This window comes from Lepus europaeus, chromosome 6, assembly GCF_033115175.1.
Source record: "Lepus europaeus isolate LE1 chromosome 6, mLepTim1.pri, whole genome shotgun sequence".
NCBI lineage: Eukaryota > Metazoa > Chordata > Mammalia > Lagomorpha > Leporidae > Lepus > Lepus europaeus.
In genome coordinates, this window is record NC_084832.1 from 54,618,696 (window position 1) to 54,635,802 (window position 17,107).

At 42.4% G+C, this 17,107-nt stretch overlaps 1 protein-coding gene and 1 pseudogene across 7 annotated transcripts in view; one reads left to right on the forward strand and one right to left on the reverse strand.

Annotated features, from left to right (window-relative positions):
• The window catches only part of ELF1 (E74 like ETS transcription factor 1), a 116,311-nt gene that overhangs the window by 11,921 nt on the left and 87,283 nt on the right, over positions 1-17,107 (reverse strand). For all 7 annotated transcript variants that reach the window (XM_062194107.1, XM_062194106.1, XM_062194102.1 and 4 more), the window contains 2 exons: positions 8,927-9,034; positions 7,598-7,765 (listed from right to left, as the gene is read on the reverse strand). In XM_062194107.1, coding sequence (XP_062050091.1) covers positions 7,598-7,765; positions 8,927-9,034 — 276 coding nt within the window. The remainder of the gene's footprint in view (positions 1-7,597; positions 7,766-8,926; positions 9,035-17,107) is intronic.
• LOC133762319 (TP53-regulated inhibitor of apoptosis 1-like) lies at positions 10,401-10,617 on the forward strand (annotated as a pseudogene).

Sequence of the window (17,107 nt, forward strand, 5' to 3'; positions counted from 1 at the left end):
AGAGAGAGACAGAGAGAAAGGTCTTCCTTTTTGCCGTTGGTTCACCCTCCAATGGCCGCTGCGGCCAGCGCATCTCGCTGATCCGAAGCCAGGAGCCAGGTGCTTCTCCTGGTCTCCCATGGGGTGCAGGGCCCAAGGACTTGGGCCATCCTCCACTGCCTTCCTGGGCCATAGCAGAGAGCTGGCCTGGAAGAGGGGAAACCAGGACAGAATCCGGCGCCCCAACCGGGACTAGAACCCAGTGTGCCCGCGCCGCAAGGCGGAGGATTAGCCTGTTAAGCTACGGTGCCGGCCATCTCATCCTTTTTTTTAAAAAAAATTATTTATTTGAAAGGCATAGTTAGAGAGAGTCTTCTATCCGCTGGTTCACTCCCCAAGCGGCCGCAATGGTTGGAGCTGCACCAATCCGAAGCCAGGAGACAGGAGCTTCCTCCAGGTCTCCCATGCGGGTATAGGGACCCAAGGACTAGGACCATCTTCTACTGCTTTCCCAGGCCATAGCAGAGATGGACTGGAAGTGGAGCAGCTGGGATTCGAACCAGCGCCCATATGGGATGCTGGCACTGCAGGCGGCGGCTTTACCCACTGTGCCACAGCATCAGCCCCTCATCCTTTCTTAATAATGAGTTATCAATTTATAAATTTCTTTGAGATTTTCTCCTTACAAAGGCCTCATAAACATGGATGATTTCACCATTCTCCCATCCACACATACCATAAATTTGATGTTTGTTCCTGCTTCAATACTAGAAGAATACACATTGCTCATTAACAGCGGTCTCTTCAAACAGATGTCTTACCTTTCTTAGTGTCTCAAAGTAGATATTGGTCAGACACATTATAACAAATTATTTCAAGTTTCCTTTGGTGCAAAAAATTCTGAAATCCATGCAGTATTTTCCTAACAGGAACTTTCCATGAACGTTTTCCAAGACCTCTCAAATAAGCTTATTATAGTACAAGAAATGGATTTTTAGCCTTTTGATTAACTACACTTCTGCATATAGTTTTTTTTTTTTTTTTGAAAGGCAGAGTGGACAGTGAGAGAGAGACAGAGAGAAAGGTCTTCCTTTTTGCCGTTGGTTCACCCTCCAATGGCCGCCACGGTAGGCGTGCTGCGGCCGGCGCACCGCGCTGATCCAATGGCAGGAGCCAGGTGCTTCTCCTGGTCTCCCATGGGGTGCAAGGCCCAAGCACTTGGGCCATCCTCCACTGCCTTCCCGGGCCACAGCAGAGAGCTGGCCTGAAGAGGGGCAACCGGGACATAATCTGGCACCCCGACCGGGACTAGAACCCCGTGTGCCGGCACAAAATTAGCCCATTGAGCCGGTGTGCGGCTCAATTAGCCTATTGAGCCACGGCGCCGGCCACAGTTAGTTCTTAAATATTGGAAACTCCCCTAAGTTCTACAGGTATAGAAAATACGTGAGATAAATCTTGGCAAGCTATATAACTTTTACTTTCTTGGGTATTTTTTTTAAAGATTTTATTTATTTGAGAGGTAGAGTTAGAGAGAGAAGGAGAGACAGAGAGAAAGGTCTTCTATCCACTGGTTCACTCCCTAAATGGCCCCAATGGCCAGAGCTGAGCGGATCCAAAGCCAGGAGCCAGGAGCTTCTTCCCAATCTCCCACGTGGGTGCAGGGGCCCAAGCACTTGGGCCATCTTCTACTTCTTTCCCAGGCCATAGCGGAGAGCTAGATCAGAAGAGGAACAGCCAGGACTTGAGCCAGCCCCCATATGGGATTCTGGTGCCGCAGGCGGAGGCTTAGCCCACTATGCCATGGTGCTGGACCTTTATTGTGTATTTTTAAACATCTCATTTTTCTCTATCTTTTTCAATTCCCAATGTTATGGTTTAGATGCTAAATGTTCCCTAAAGACCTATGTATTAAAGGCTTGGTCCCCAAAGTGGTGCTGGGGGAAGAGGTGGAACTTTTAGGAAATGAGGCCTAGTAGGAAGTCCTTAGGGTACTAGAGTATGCCCTCAACGAGGATTGTGGGGCCTTGGTGTCTTTCTCTCTTTCCAGCTCCCCACCCTGGTCAAGATGTAATCATTGGCTCCAACAAGTGCTCTCCTCCACTACATCGCCATTTACTGCACTTATCAGAAGCCAAACGAATGCCTCCATCACCACCATCAGATGCTGGACTCTGAACTTCTGAACCTGTGAGCTACATAAACCTTTTCTCTATAAATTCAGTTGTCTCAGGTGTTTTATTGTAAAAATATAAAACTGACTAATACAGAATGCAAGCATAATGGTTATCCATCACTAAATAAGCATACCCAATAGCCTTAGTCTGAGTCAATCAACTATTCTTGAAGCCTTGTTTTGTGATTTTTGGCCAGTTATCTAGAACCATGGCTTTGTAGTACTGTTGCCTGCGTTTAGTTGAGATGACAGTGCAATATGAACAGACTTAATTCTCTAATTTACTGCTTCCTATCCCAACGTTCTTGAAGCTGATTTTATGGACTGGACCATAAGTGTAAATTCTGGCTTAAAACACAGACATCTAGAGCTGAAAATCACAAGCTTGGTTAAAATCCATTCTCTGAAACAGAACAGGAAAACATATTTGAAGTCATTTGAGTAAATGAGGGTAAGGCAAAAAAAAAAAAAAAAAAAAGGTCAAAAAAGACATTCCTCAGATGTATCCTAAGCTTGCCAAACATTTTTTTTTTTTTAAATGGGAGGAAGGGTGCTGTGGCATAGTGGGTTAAGCTGCCTCTTGGTATGCATACAACCCATATCAGAGTGCCAGTTTGAGTCCCACCTAACCCACTTCTGATCCAGCTTCCTGCTAATGTGCCTAGGAAGGCAATGGATGATGGCCCAAGTGGTTGGGTCCTTGACACCTATATGGTAGACCTAAGTGGAATTTTGGGCTCCCAGTTTCAGCCTAGCCCAACCCAGGTTATCAGTCACTTGGGGAATGAACCAGCAGATAAAACATCTCTTTTCTCCTCACTCTGCCTTTCAAATAAGTTAGTAAATCTTTAGAAAATAGAGGGAGCTGGTATTGAGGTACGGTGAGTTGGGTCACCACTTGGGATACCTACATCTCATACCAAAGTGCCTGGGATCGAGTCCTGCCTCCACTTCTGATCCATTTTTCCGCCAATGCACTTGGGACTCAGCATGTGATGGCTCAAGTACATGGGTCCCTGCCACCCATATGGGAGACTGGGATGGAGTTTCTGGCTCCTGTGCTTTAGTCTATCCTTGCCCTGGCTGTTGTGGGTATTTGAGAAGTAAACTAGCAGATGGAGGATTTGATCTCTTCTCTTTCTTTCTCTCTCTGTCATTCTGACTTTCAAATGAAAATATATAAATAAAAACATTTTTTAAAACACTGCTCAAAGTATCTTAATCAGCCAGGTATCTCACCTTTCATCACTGTAGACATCAGCAGAGAATATATTCAAGTTGTAGATTCTTCTAGCTGATTGCGTTTCATAAGTGTTAGAAGCCAAGATTTTGGTAACTTCCTAATCTCTTATTTTAGGCTATTAACTTGCTTTTTATGATAGGCAGTATATTCTTGATTGTCACTGCTTTCCTCTATGGGTTTCAGGACAGACACTACTAGTAGGACATTCAATGTCCATTCTCCCCATCATTTTCCTTAGTACTCAAGGTGGCAATGTGGCTTCATGAGATTTATAACTTGATTAGGTATAGGAGTTTTGGTTGACAGTTATTTCTTCTCAGCAATTTGAAGATAGCCAATCCTTCCAGCATCCATTGGAAACTTCTAAGCTGCCAATCTAAATAAAATCCTCTTCAAGTTATATAGCTTCTCCTTGGTTTGTCTCTTCTTTCTTCTTTTTGAGGAAACTTAGAAAAAGACTTTTGGTATTATGCCCTTCTGTTTGTTTGTTACTATCAATGTATTTAGGCCTGGATTTATTTATTTATTTTTTAAAGATTTATTTATTTATTTGAAAGGCAAAGCTAGAGAGAGGCAGAGGCAGAGAGAGAGGTCTTTCATCTGCTGGTTTATTCCCCAAATGGCCACAATGGCTGGAGCTGAGCTGATCTGAAGCCAGAAGCCAGGAGCTTTCTCTGAGTCTCTCACCTGGGTGCAAGAACCCAAAGACGTGGGCCATCTTCTGCTTTCTAGGCCTGGATTTATTGTTGTTATAATATTCAGAATCCAAAATGCTGAGGCTTAACATTATTCAAAAAAATTGTCAATATCTGTCTAAATATTGCCCCTTCACTTTTTATGAGTATATTCCTTCCTCCTGGAACTCTGATTAAATATATAGACCTTTTCATTCAATTTCCCCATGTCTCTCTTTCATATTTTTCAATATATTTTGTACTCCACATCTGACCTATATTAGAGTTAATTCTTTTTTTTAAAAAAAAAAAAAGATTTATTTATTTACTTGAAAGGTAGAGTTACAAAGAGGCAGAGGAAGAGAGACAGAGAGAGAGAGAGAGAGATCTTCTATCCACTGGTTCACTACCCAGATGGCCGCAATGGCTGAAGCTGAGCCAAGCTGGAGCTGAGCCAATCAAAGCGCTCATATAGGATGCCGGCTCTGCAGGCAGCCTCTTTACCTGCTATGCCATAATACCGGCCCCGAGTTCATTAATTCTTAAACAGTGACTAATCTGCTGTTCAACCCATGCATGATTTTTTTCATTTCATTTTTCATTTCTGTAAGTTCTCTTCTCTCTCTCTCTCTAAAATTATTTGAGAGGCAGAGTTACAGAGAGAAGGAGAGACAGGTCTTCCTTTAGCTGGTTCACTCCCAGCTGATCTGAAGGCAGGAGCCTGGAGCTTCTTCCAGGTCTCCCATAACAGTGCAGGGGCCCAAGCACTGGGACCATCTTCCACTGCTTTCCCAGGCCATTAGCAGAGAGAGCTGGATGGAAAGTAGAGTAGCTGGGACAAGAAACACTGCCCATATGAGATGTCATTCTTTATCATAACAATATCACAATTAAAAAGAATGTTAGTCTTTAATATAGTATGTTCCATTTTATTGCTACTGAGTAGTATTTTATTCTACCAATATACCACACATTTACTCAATCAGCAGCTGATGGGCATTTATATTATTTCCAGTTTGAGGCAATTGCAAATAATGTTGCTAAGATTATTTGTGTACATGTTTTTCTATGAACATATGGTTTCATTTCTTTTGGGTAAATATTTAACAGCAGAATGGCTGGGTCATATGCTATTTATACATTAAAATTTTTATGAAACTGACAAAATTTTCCCCCAAAATTGTTTTCTTGGTGGAGTAAAATGAGGCAACTGTAGGGCTCAACTCATTTGTTTCTGGTCTCTTAGGGATTGCTGGCCTCTGCTGACTGATGTCTAATTTCTTTAATATCATTATATTTTGTCTGAGTTTTTAGTAGTTTCAGGTAAAAAGGTAAATCCATGTTCTGTTATTACATCCTGACCAAAAAAGGAAGTTCCCCCAGTCTTTTTTAATAATCTTACTCTTTGACCATGTTTTTATTCTTTTGCTTTAAAAACTGTAATTATATTCAGTTTCTAACACATAATTCTATTCAATTCTAAGAGAGCTAATCCTAGAGATTTCTATGTCTGCTGCTTCTCAGTCAGGAAGTATCCTCATCTATTCTGTGATACCTTCAACAGCACTTTATCTGAGGAAATTCCACGCAGCCTAGGTGAATATATAAATCATCAGGGTAGTTTTACAAGAGCTCGTACTTGTTGCACCAAAGTCATTATTACTCTTGGACTATTCTTATGTTAATTTGTTGGCTAGTTCCTAAAATGTTGAAGTCTAGGATTACTGAATCCTCAAAGGAAGAATTAGTTTCTCTACTCAGAACCCTTGCTGAGAAATACAAACTTCCTGTACATCTTTCTGTGTCAACTGGTAGAATTTTTCACCCTTGAAGCTATAGGGCTCCAGTTAGATGCTGTGGTCTCTATCCAATAACCCATCTTAAATAGGTCTAAGACCTCCACTTTTGCCTCTTCACGGGCAACAATTTGTCTTTTAGCAAATCCTTTTCAACCCTTCAGAGCTGCTACAATGTCGGCTCACACTATTTTCACTTTCTTCTTCATTTTTGACTCTTGGAATTTCTGTTACTTTCATGTAAACTTAGGTTACTGGTGGTTGGTGCTGTAACAAACAAAGATTACACAAGCAGGAACAGAATCATCAATACAATGAAAATTTGTGGAAAGTTAAAAATTCCCAGGTAACACACTGCAACATTTTCCTCTTCAATTTCCTACCTGTTAACTTTAAATTCATTGAAATCTTCCATTGGAATCCCCGGCACAGACTGGTGGCTTTCAAACTATTCCTTTTCGGAGGGAGCTCATCTGCCCTTACCCCTAAGTTCTTTCTGAGCCTAGATGAAAGGGTTTCTAGTTTGTTTGTTTTTTTTATTAAACCTGTTTTCTGTGAGATCAAATATTTCAAATAGATAAAATCATTCTTTGTAGGTGTTGTGATGCAGTGGGTGAAGTCCACACTTCAGATGCCTTCAACATCCCATATGGGAGGGCCAGTTTAGGTCACAGCTACTTTGTTTCCAGCCAATACATCCTGGGAAGCAGCAGAAGACAGCTGAAGTACATGGGCCCCTGCCCCCCATATAGAAGACCTGGATGGAGTTACTGACTCCTGGCTTTGGCCTGCCCAGCCCTGACCATTGTGGGTATTTGGGTAGTGAACCAGTGAATGGAAGATCTCTTTTTCTCACTCTGTTGCTCTGCCTTTCAAGAAGCTGAAAATAAGCATTTTTTAAAAATGACTCTAATATTGGGCCAGCGCCGCGGCTCAATAGGCTAATCCTCCGTCTTGCGGCGCCGGCACACAGGGTTCTAGTCCCAGTCGTGGCACCAGATTCTGTCCCCGTTGCCCCTCTTCCAGGCCAGCTCTCTGCTGTGGCCCGGGAGTGCAGTGGAGGATGGCCAAAGTCCTTGGGCCCTGCACCTCTTGGGAGACCAGAAGAAGAACCTGGCTCCTGCCTTCGGATCAGCGTGGTGTGCTGGCCGCAGCAGCCATTAGAGGGTGAACCAACGGCAAAGGAAGACCTTTCTCTCTGTCTCTCTCTCACTGTTCATTCTGCCTGTCAAAAAAAAAAAAGACTCTAATATGAAAAACTGCCTCTTAATGTATGTGTTGTACCCTCAATTTTTTCTTAAATACATTTTAACTGGTGTAGAATGGATCCTTAATAGGGTTGGCATTGTGGCATAGTGGGTAAAGCCACCACCTGCGAAGCTGGCATCCCAAATGGGTGCTGGTCCCAGTTCCAGCTGCTCCACTTCTGATCCAGCTCCCTGATAAGCAGAGAAAGCAGCAGAAGATGGCCCAAGTGCTTGGGCCCCTGCACACTCGTGGGAGACCCAGAAAAAGCTCCTGGCTCCTGGCTTTAGTCTGGCCCAGCCCTGGCCGTTGTGACCTTTTGGGGAGTGAAGCAGGGAATGAAAGATCTCTCTCTCTCCCTCTCTAACTTTGCCATTCAAATGAATAAAATAAATCTTAAAAAAAAATTGATCCTTGAAAATATATGATATTAGATTACAACATCAAGGTTTGACTGTATGCCCTAAACAGATAAACTACCCACCTTTCTTTCTCTTAGGTTGTTCTGGTGATGAGGCTCCTGGTGAATCCACATATGTCTCCTGCACCTGCTGAGTTTCCATCACTTCAGGAATCCCATCTAATGTGACGGATACATGGGTGACTGGGGCAACAACAATGTCATCTTCAGATGAACTAAATATATTATTATCTAGAGGAAATAAGATCAACTAATTATAATCTATGGTGTATTGCAAACCAAAATAATTTCATGAAATAAGTTCCTGTTTCTATGAAGACTAAAGTAGAAATAAAATCTTGAAATCAACCCCTTGCTTTTATTTCTTCCGCCCTAAATCAAGTATCTAAATCAGTCCAGACTGGAGAGGACTATTTCATTATCTTTCTTACTTTACTTTCTATCTCCAGTCTAACTTGTCTATCTCCTCTCGTTCTTCGTACTGCTGCTTCATAGTTATACTCTGAGTCCTATGTCTGATCTGGCCATAATATTCCTTTACACAAAAACCTTACACATGAAAATCTTAACAATAAAATCTACACATCTTCCCATAGACTACTGGGGATAAAAACAACCCAAACTCCAAACCAAGTTTTCAAAGCTTTCATAATCTAAACCAAGCCTGTCTTTCCATCTCATCTCCCATCCACCAGGAAGCTTCTACTTCAGCTCAACAAAAACATTTCTTTGCTCAACTATTTCATCTTTTTGAGACATTTGTGTCTCGGGCTCAACCTGTTCCCTCTAATTTGAATGCCCTTTCCTGTCTCCTCTACCTATTAAAAGCTTGTCATTTACAATCCAAGTCAAGACACTTCCTCAACTAGAGTACTGTCTCAGATGTCACCAACTAGAGTACTCACTGCTTTCAGAACATTTTGCTGTCACTCTCATGGTCTTTATTTTTTGCTTTTGCAATTATTTACATAAGTAACTATTTTTAAAATTAAAGAAGAACATGGATTTAAAAGCAGATCAGTGATGTGGCAGTGAATTTTATGTCATGAAGTGTTAATAAAATTTCCAATGGTGATTTTATTTATTGATTAGTATCTACAGAGATAACTAAACAAGAGATTAGGACCTAAACACACTGATACTTTCACCCATGATCTTATTTAGACAGCAAAATTTGCAAAACCCACTATTTGATAACTAATATTTTTTTATTTCTGAAGTCTTCATCCTTTAAATGAAAAGTCTTTAACTGAACACTCTAGCAAATGTTCCTTAACTAGTACTGTACCTTAAAATATAAAATATGGTCTCTGATCTTTTTATATTTACTATATAACAGAGAGAGATGGCAAGAATAACTCTGCAAAACAAGAATAATCATTAACTACTTACTTATTCGTTTTTCATCCAGCATAGGGCCAGGAGAATCCATATTTAGGAGTGCCTCAGCAGCCTCAATAGTTTCAATTGTTTCATCCCCATTATGACAAGAAGCTTCAACTATAATACATTAAAGAAAAAACAGAATTAGCTGTAAGACATCTCTTGCTCTGAAATTCATTGTGCTCATCTTTTGAGCCAGGATACATCACTTAGTATTGGAGAGTATGTATGTGTGTGTATACAGAGACATATATATATCGTCAACATACAAAATTTGTATCAACAGTTAATAAATTAACTGTATTCTTTATTAAAAAGAAAATAAAAAGCCTTTTCACAATACAAGTAAGTAAAATGGTAAGTAAAACACAGCTCACATTCTGAAAGTAGTCATTTCTCTGATAATTTTTATATTTTTTAAAATAAATAAGATGGGCATTATATTACAGTGGAAAGCGTACTAGAATGACAGAAATCCCAGCTGTGTCACTAAATCACTTATGTCACTGGGCAAGTTTTTTTGTTTCTGTAGACTCTATACTATAAAATGACTGGGTTGATCTTTTTAGGTATATTATAGTAATCAACATTTTAAAAAAGATTTATTTATTTATTTATTTATTTATTTATTTGAAAGGCAGAATGAGAGGGAGAGAGAGAAACAGAGAGAGAGAATCACTCCAAATGGCTGCAACAGCCTAAAGTCAGGAGCTTTATCCAGGTCTCCTATATGGGTGGAAGGGGTCCATGTACTTGGACCCTCTTTTGCTGCTTTCCCTAGAGCATTAGTAGGAAGCTGGATCAGAAGTGGAGGTGTCACAGGCAGCAGCTTAACCAGCCGCGCTACAATGCCAGATCCTCATTCTCAGTTTCAATCATTACCAAAAAGTGGTCAATTTTCTTTGAACCATGTCCTACCCACTATCCCTAAGTCTTCTTTTATCTCTAAATATTTTAACATGTGTATATAAAAGATGAGGAGTCTAACTCAATGCTATTATCGGATCTTAAAAACATGATAAATACTTCCTTCATATCATTTGTTAGGGGTTGGACTAGGCCCTCCAAAAATTTGTATGTTAAATTCTGATCTGGGGCCGGCGCCCTGGCTCAACAGGCTAATCCTCTGCCTAGCGGCACCAGCACATCGGGTTCTAGTCCCAGTCAGGGCACCGGATTCTGTCCTGGTTGCCCCTCTTCAGGCCAGCTCTCTGCTATGGCCTGGGAATGCAGTGGAGGATGGCCTAAGTGTTTGGGCCCTGCACCCCATGGGAGACCAGGAGAAGCACCTGGCTCCTGGCTTCGGATCAGCGCAGTGCGCCGGCCGCAGCACACCGGCCACGGCTGCCATTGGAGGGTGAACCAACTGCAAAAAGGAAGACCTTTCTCTCTGCCTCTCTCTCTCACTGTCCACTCTGCCTGTCAAAAAAAAAAAAAAAAAAATTCTGATCTGCCTGCTGCTGCAGCCCTAGCAACCACTGCCATGAACAGGATCAGAAAGGCATGTGCAGATATGAAGTACAAGTACAAGCTGTGCTTCAGTCACTGCTTTGCTGAGAGGTTCTGCAAGAGGGACAGCTCTGAGGATCGGGCATTAAACTCTTCAAGCATTACCAGCAGCATGCTCAGAAAGCAATTAAGGAGAGAGTCCTATTGAAGGATTGGAGTTTACTGGCCATGGCAAAGAAAAGTCTGAGAACTCTTCTTTATATATATATATATATATATATATATATATATATATATATGCATATATATATATATATATTTTTTTTTGGACAGGCAGAGAGAGAGAGAGAGACAAAGAGAAAGGTCTTCCTTCCATTGGTTCACCCCTCAAATGGCCACCACGGCCAGCGCCGATCTGAAGCCAGGAGCCAGGTGCTTCCTCCTGGTCTCCCATGCGGGTGCAGGGCCCAAGCACTTGGGCCATCCTCCACTGCACTCCTGGGCCACAGCAGAGAGCTGGCCTGGAAGAGGAGCAACTGGGACAGAACCCGCACCCCAACCGGGACTAGAACCCAGGGTGCTGGCGCCACAGGCGGAGGATTAGCCTAGTGAGCCACGGCACCAGCCTGAGAACTCTTCTTGACATTGACAGACACCTTGAAATTGTATTCTCCAAATTAGGAAATTGAAAACCATGGAGTTTTTCAACCGAGACTATGAAGACAGCCATTGGATTTGATGGGGAGTTTAGGAGTAGTTGTTTCCTCCTCCTGATGTTTTCCTCACTTGTAGAAGATGATAAACCATCACTCTTTGCTTTGAGAGATGATTTCTTACTTGCTCTAGCAGGAACTCATTGTGCTAAAATTGAACAATTTCTTGGGATTATGGGTGCAATACCTGATCTAGAATGAGCTTTAAACATACTTTGTAAGTAAATAATGCTAAACTAGTCAGGCAGATCAGGATTGCCTGACTTCATGATTTTTGCTGCAAAGGATATTATATACATTGTCCTGGGATCATCCTTCATCAAAGCCATTGGCCAGGGTTTCTGTTTGTCTTAGCGACCCAATATTCTGACACAGGATCTGGGTACAATGGTTTGAATCAATGCTTAGGAGCACAGTTTTATTTTTATATATTAACAGTTGAGATTGCTGATGGGACCTGGGTTAGTGTTTCGGTTTTTTTTTTAACATTTACTTATTTATTTGAAAGTCAGAGCTACAAAGAGAGAGAAGAGGCAGAGAGAGAGAGAAAGAGAGAGAGAGGTCTTCCATCTGCTGGTTCACTCTCCAATTGACTGCAATGGCCAGGAGCCAGGAGCTTCTTCCAGGTCTCCCACACGGGTGCAGAAGCCCAAGGAGTTGGGCCATCTTCCGTTGCTTTCCCAGGCCACAGCAGAGAGCTGGATCAGAAGTGGAGCAGCTGGGACTCAAACCGGCATCCATATGGGATTCCAGCACTGCAGGCGGTGGCTTACCAGCTACGCCACAACGCCGGCCACTGGGTTAGCTTTTTTTTTTTTTCCTTTTATTTAATGAATATAAATTTCCAAAGTACAGCTTATGGATTACAATGGCTCTCCCCCACCATAACTTCCCTCCCACCCGCAACCCTCCCCTTTCCCACTCCCTCTCCCCTTCCATTCACATCAAGATTCATTTTCAATTCTCTTTATATACAGAAGATCAATTTAGTATATATTAAGTAAAGATTTCTACAGTTTGCACCCACACAGAAACACAAAGTGAAACATACTGTTTGAGTACTAGTTATAGCATTAAATCACAATGTATAGCACATTAAGGACAGAGATCCCACATGAGGAGCAAGTGTACAGTGACTCCTGTTGTTGACCCAACAAATTGACACTCTAGTTTATGGCGTCAGTAACCACCCTAGGCTCCCGTCATGAGTTGCCAAGGCTATGGAAGCCTTCCAAGTTCGCTGACTCTGATCATATTTAGACAAGGTCATAGTCAAAGTGGAAGTTCTCTCCTCCCTTCAGAGAAAGGCACCTCCCTCTCTCTCTCTTTTTTTTTTTCTTAAGGGAAAGGGTTTATTGGGGAACACCCAACAGACCAGAAAGCTGATTCCAGCTAAGACTGGGAGAAAAGTCACTCATCTTTTGTAGGTAGAGGGGTTTGTCTGTAGAGAAATTTTGAACAATTATACAGCATTAAGTGGGGAAGAGGACCATGACTTGGGCACTCCCTTGACTTGCATCCTCTGGTCTGCTTTAACACAAACCAGGAGGAAAAGAAAGCTCGGCATCAGAAGCAATGGGTGGCAGGCCTATTAATGGCTGATCTGTACAGTGATCTGCCCTCAAGGAGACCCAACAGGCCAGTCCACTGCAGTGGCTTTCAAGGTGGTAAGCCTGGGCTTCAGCAGAAGTCAGCTTGTGAAGAGCCCTGGCAGCTCTGCCAAGAGTTGGATCACTGGAAATGGACCTGCCCTGGAGTCGAAGGATGCCCAGGTCAGAACCACAGATCTTACTGGCTCTAAGCTGAAAAGCCCTTCACTCAGCCCAGCTTCCAAAGTGACCACTGCAGCTGAGGGGATGGCCAAGTAGGGTCAGCAACATTGCAGGCAGAACTGTCAATTTCTTGTTAGAGATGCCCCCTGCCTTTACCTGGCCAGCTCTCCTCCCAGGCCAGCCAAGTAATGAAAGTCAACAGAGTGCCTTCCCCTAGGAGGTTCATACCTCCCTTAGGATGTACCCCATGTGAAGAGATAGATAGGTCTGGGCCTCTTAACTTACAAGGCCTAAAGCCCACCAGATTATTATCAGGCCCCTTCTATCAGGTTCTATTTGCCTCTCAATCAGAAAACTTAATTGTAGCTTAGACAGCACCTTTCTTAGCTCCTCTAATAATGACTCTGTCCTTTGTTCTAGACCCTGTCTAGCGCACTTGGGCCTCATTCCTTTGTAATCATAACCTCTACTCTACCACCAATGGCTCTACTCCTAACCTGTACTGATGGGTTAGCTTTTAATAGACAGTACCCTGCCTTAGCAAAAGGTGTCAGGTTAAGAGGTGAAATCTTTAAGAATGTTGCAGTGATCACCATTTCAGTGTATCTCAGAAATTAGCATACTGGAGATACTTGAGGCTGGAGTTGTGGTATAATGGGTAAAGCCACAGCCTAGAACACTGGGATCCCCTATGGACGCTGGTTCCCTAGGGGATGTCCCGATTGCTTCACTTCCAATCCAGGCTAATGGCCTGGGGAAAGCAACAAAAGACTGTCCAAGTGTTTGGACCCCTGCCACCCATGTGGAAGGCCTGGATGAAGCTCCTGGCTTCAATTGGCCCAGTCCTGGCTGTTGTAGCCATCTATGAAGTGAACCAGTAGATGGAAGATCTGTCTTTCTCTGCCTCTGTCTCTCTATACCTCTGACAAGGAGAGAAGAAGAGAGGAGGGGAGGGGAGGGAGAGAAGGGAGGGGAGAAGAGAGAGGAGGGGAGGTTAGAGGAGGGGAGGAGAGGGGAGGGGAGAGGGAAGATGGAAGGAAGGGAGGAAGGGAGGAAGGGAAGAAGGGAGGGGAGGGAAGGGAGGGAAGGGAGGGAGGGAGGGAGGGAGGGAAGGAAGGAAGGAAGGAAGGGAGGGAGGGAGGAAGGGAGGGAGGGAGGAAGGAATTAACGAGGGAGAAGGAAAGAAGGAAGAAAGCAAATGGGATACTTGGAGTGGTCATGAGAAGGAACCTAAATTGCAGATTTGCCATTGCCAGCTTTCAACCCAAAAAAAGGCAGAAAAAAAGGGTATTTGCTTTATTTGTCTTGATAACCAGGGCTGAACTATAATATACCTGCAATCAAAAAGATGGAATAAACTGCAACATTTTGTGCCTATCATTAAAATAAGTTAACCTTCGGGGTGGGTGTTGTTGCAAAGTGGGCTGTCACCCCATGGAATGCTAGTTCGAGTCTTGGCTACTCCACTTCAATTTAGCTCCTTCCAAATGTGCCTGGGAAGCAGCAGACGATGGTTCAAGCACCTAAGTTTCTGCCACCCCATGGCAGACCTGGATGGCGTTCTGGATCCTAGCTTTGGCCTGGTAAAACCCCAGATGTTGTAGCCATTTGAGGAGTAAACCAGTAGATGAAAGAGTTCTATATTTCTTTGTCAGTCCATCTGTCTGTCTCTTTTTCCCTCTGTCACTCTTTCAAATAAATAAATCTTTAAAAAAATGCCAAGTCCTCAATACCTCAGAATATGATTCTATTTGGAGGCAGGGTCTTTAAAGAAACAATCAAGTTAACACAAAGTCATTAGGGTAGCCCTAATCCAGCATAACTGGTATTCCTCTAGGCAGAAATTAGGGTACAGACAGGTACACAGAGAGAAGGGTCATCTACAAGCCCAGGAAATAGGCCTCAGGAGAAACTAAACCCGTCACCAACACCTTGATCTCAGACTTCTAGCTTCCAAAAGTGTGAGAAAATAAATTTCTCTTGTTTGGATACAAAACCCAGAACGTGGTATTTTGCTATGGCAGCCCTAGTAAATGAATACAAAGTCACTTTAAAAAGCTTATGGAAAACGGAATTAACACATCTTCATGCAAAATATTTTGAGATCCATACATTGCTTTTTTTTTTTATAACACACATTTTCCACAAACTTCATGAAGCATCCTCATAAATCATCTGAAGTATCATCTAACATTCCTAAGGATGAAACTGTTCTTACCTATCTCTTACTTCCCCAGGAGTTTCTCGATGGCACAGTTCACCACTACCATCACCACCACCCCTCCCAGGACAAGGACGTCTGTAAGGGTCTTTCCTGTCTCATGACAACTGCTCATACAAGGATGGCTGTGTTCAGTAAAGGCTTGAGTTGGGAGATAAGAAGGGGGGAGGGGGGACATGACAATAGGAAATCTGGTTTCCAAGATATGACTCATTCCACACCAGGTCTGTTTTCTAGGAAGGAGCTTATCTGTACTTCGTCATTTGCTGTCTTCAAGTCTAAAACCAAGACAGTGAAGCACTGAAAAGAAGACACAATTCCTTCTCCCAAAGATCCAATATATCTGCTTTCTTAGTCTCAATTTTCTTTCTGAGGACCAGTATTCCCCTGATGACTAAACACAGGGATAAATGCCCCTTCAGCAGAGATATTGGTTCTCAACCTATCAGGAGTGCAGCATATCCCTAAGACTTCCAGTTACATCAGAATTCACTGCAAAAACCCTGCTATCTTCAAAACAGATACCCATATAGTGGTAGTCACACTGTTACACAAAACACAAAGACCACAGAGAGCAACAAATACAAATTCCTAATCTTATTAATCTGATTTCTTTACTGACAAGGGAGAAGCAAGTCTAGATTCACCAAAAAAAAAAAAGTTTCACTGGTTTACACTGAACAAAAATGTGAGTACATGAGAGGTCTTCAAAACGTTCATGGAAGATGTATATTATAAAAAATTATGGGTTTTGGGGGCTGGCGCTGTGGCACAGCAGGTTAACGCCCTGGCCTGAAGTGCCAGCATCCCATATGGGCGCCGGTTCGAGACCCGGCTGCTCCATTCCCGATCCAGCTCTCTACTATGGCCTGGGATAGCAGTAGAAGATGGCCCAAGTCCTTGGGCCCTTGCACCCACGTGGGAGACCCAGAAGAAGCTCCTGGCTCCTGGCTTCAGATTGGCGCAGCTCCGGCCATTGTGACCAACTGGGGAGTGAACCATTGGATGGAAGACCTCTCTCTCTCTCTTTCTCTCTCTCTGCCTCTCCTCTCTCTGTGTAACTCTGACTTTCAAATAAAGACAAATAAATCTAAAAAAAAAAAAAAGAAAGACTGCTAAAAAAAAATTATGAGTTTCAAAATTTTCTGCACCAAAATAGAACTTTTCATCTCATCTTTTCATGAACTTTTTGAATTCCTGAAAAACCCACTTTGTTAAAAATAGAAAACAACACAAATATTGGGTGTTATCACCCAATGTTATCAATGAGAACTCTAAGACTTTGGGCAAATCATTTAACTTCTGTAACTGGAGCTTTCCTTTTTTATTGTGAGACTTGAGGAAAGCCAAAGGAACTGTTAGAGACTGGAAGAGGCTAAAAACAAATAACTAAAGGATATGTGATTCTGAATAGGATCCTGGAACAGAAAAAGAATATCAGTGTGAAACTGGTGAAACAGAATTAAGATCTAGGCTTAGCACATAATAATCTAATCAGTGCTAGCTTCCTATTCTTGATAAATGTGCAGAAGATATTAGTGGAAGCAGGATGAAGAATGGAAGGGAACTCTTTTCTACTACTTTTATAACTTTATATAAATTTAAGAACAATTCAAAATTAAAACTTTTTAATTTAAAAACTATCTGAATTTAATATATAGTGAGCACTCAATAACTGAGTCATTATTTTGATTATCATTATTACATTTACTACTATAGATAACTAAAATTTTATTCAATCCCAAGTCGATTTTTTTTTAAAGATTTATTTATTTATTTTGAAAGTCAGAGTTACAGAGAGGGAGAAACAGGGAGAGCCAGATCTCCCACTCACTAGTTCACTCTCCATATAAAGCAACAGCCAGGGCTGAGCCAGGAGCTTCACCCAGGTCTCCCATGGGGGTACAGGGGCCCAAGAAGTTGGGCTATCTTCCACTGCTTTTTCTAAGCCATTAGCAGGGAGCTAGTTACATAATGGAGCAGCCGGAACATGAACCTGCACCCAGTGGGATGCCCATATTGCAGGTGGCTTTGC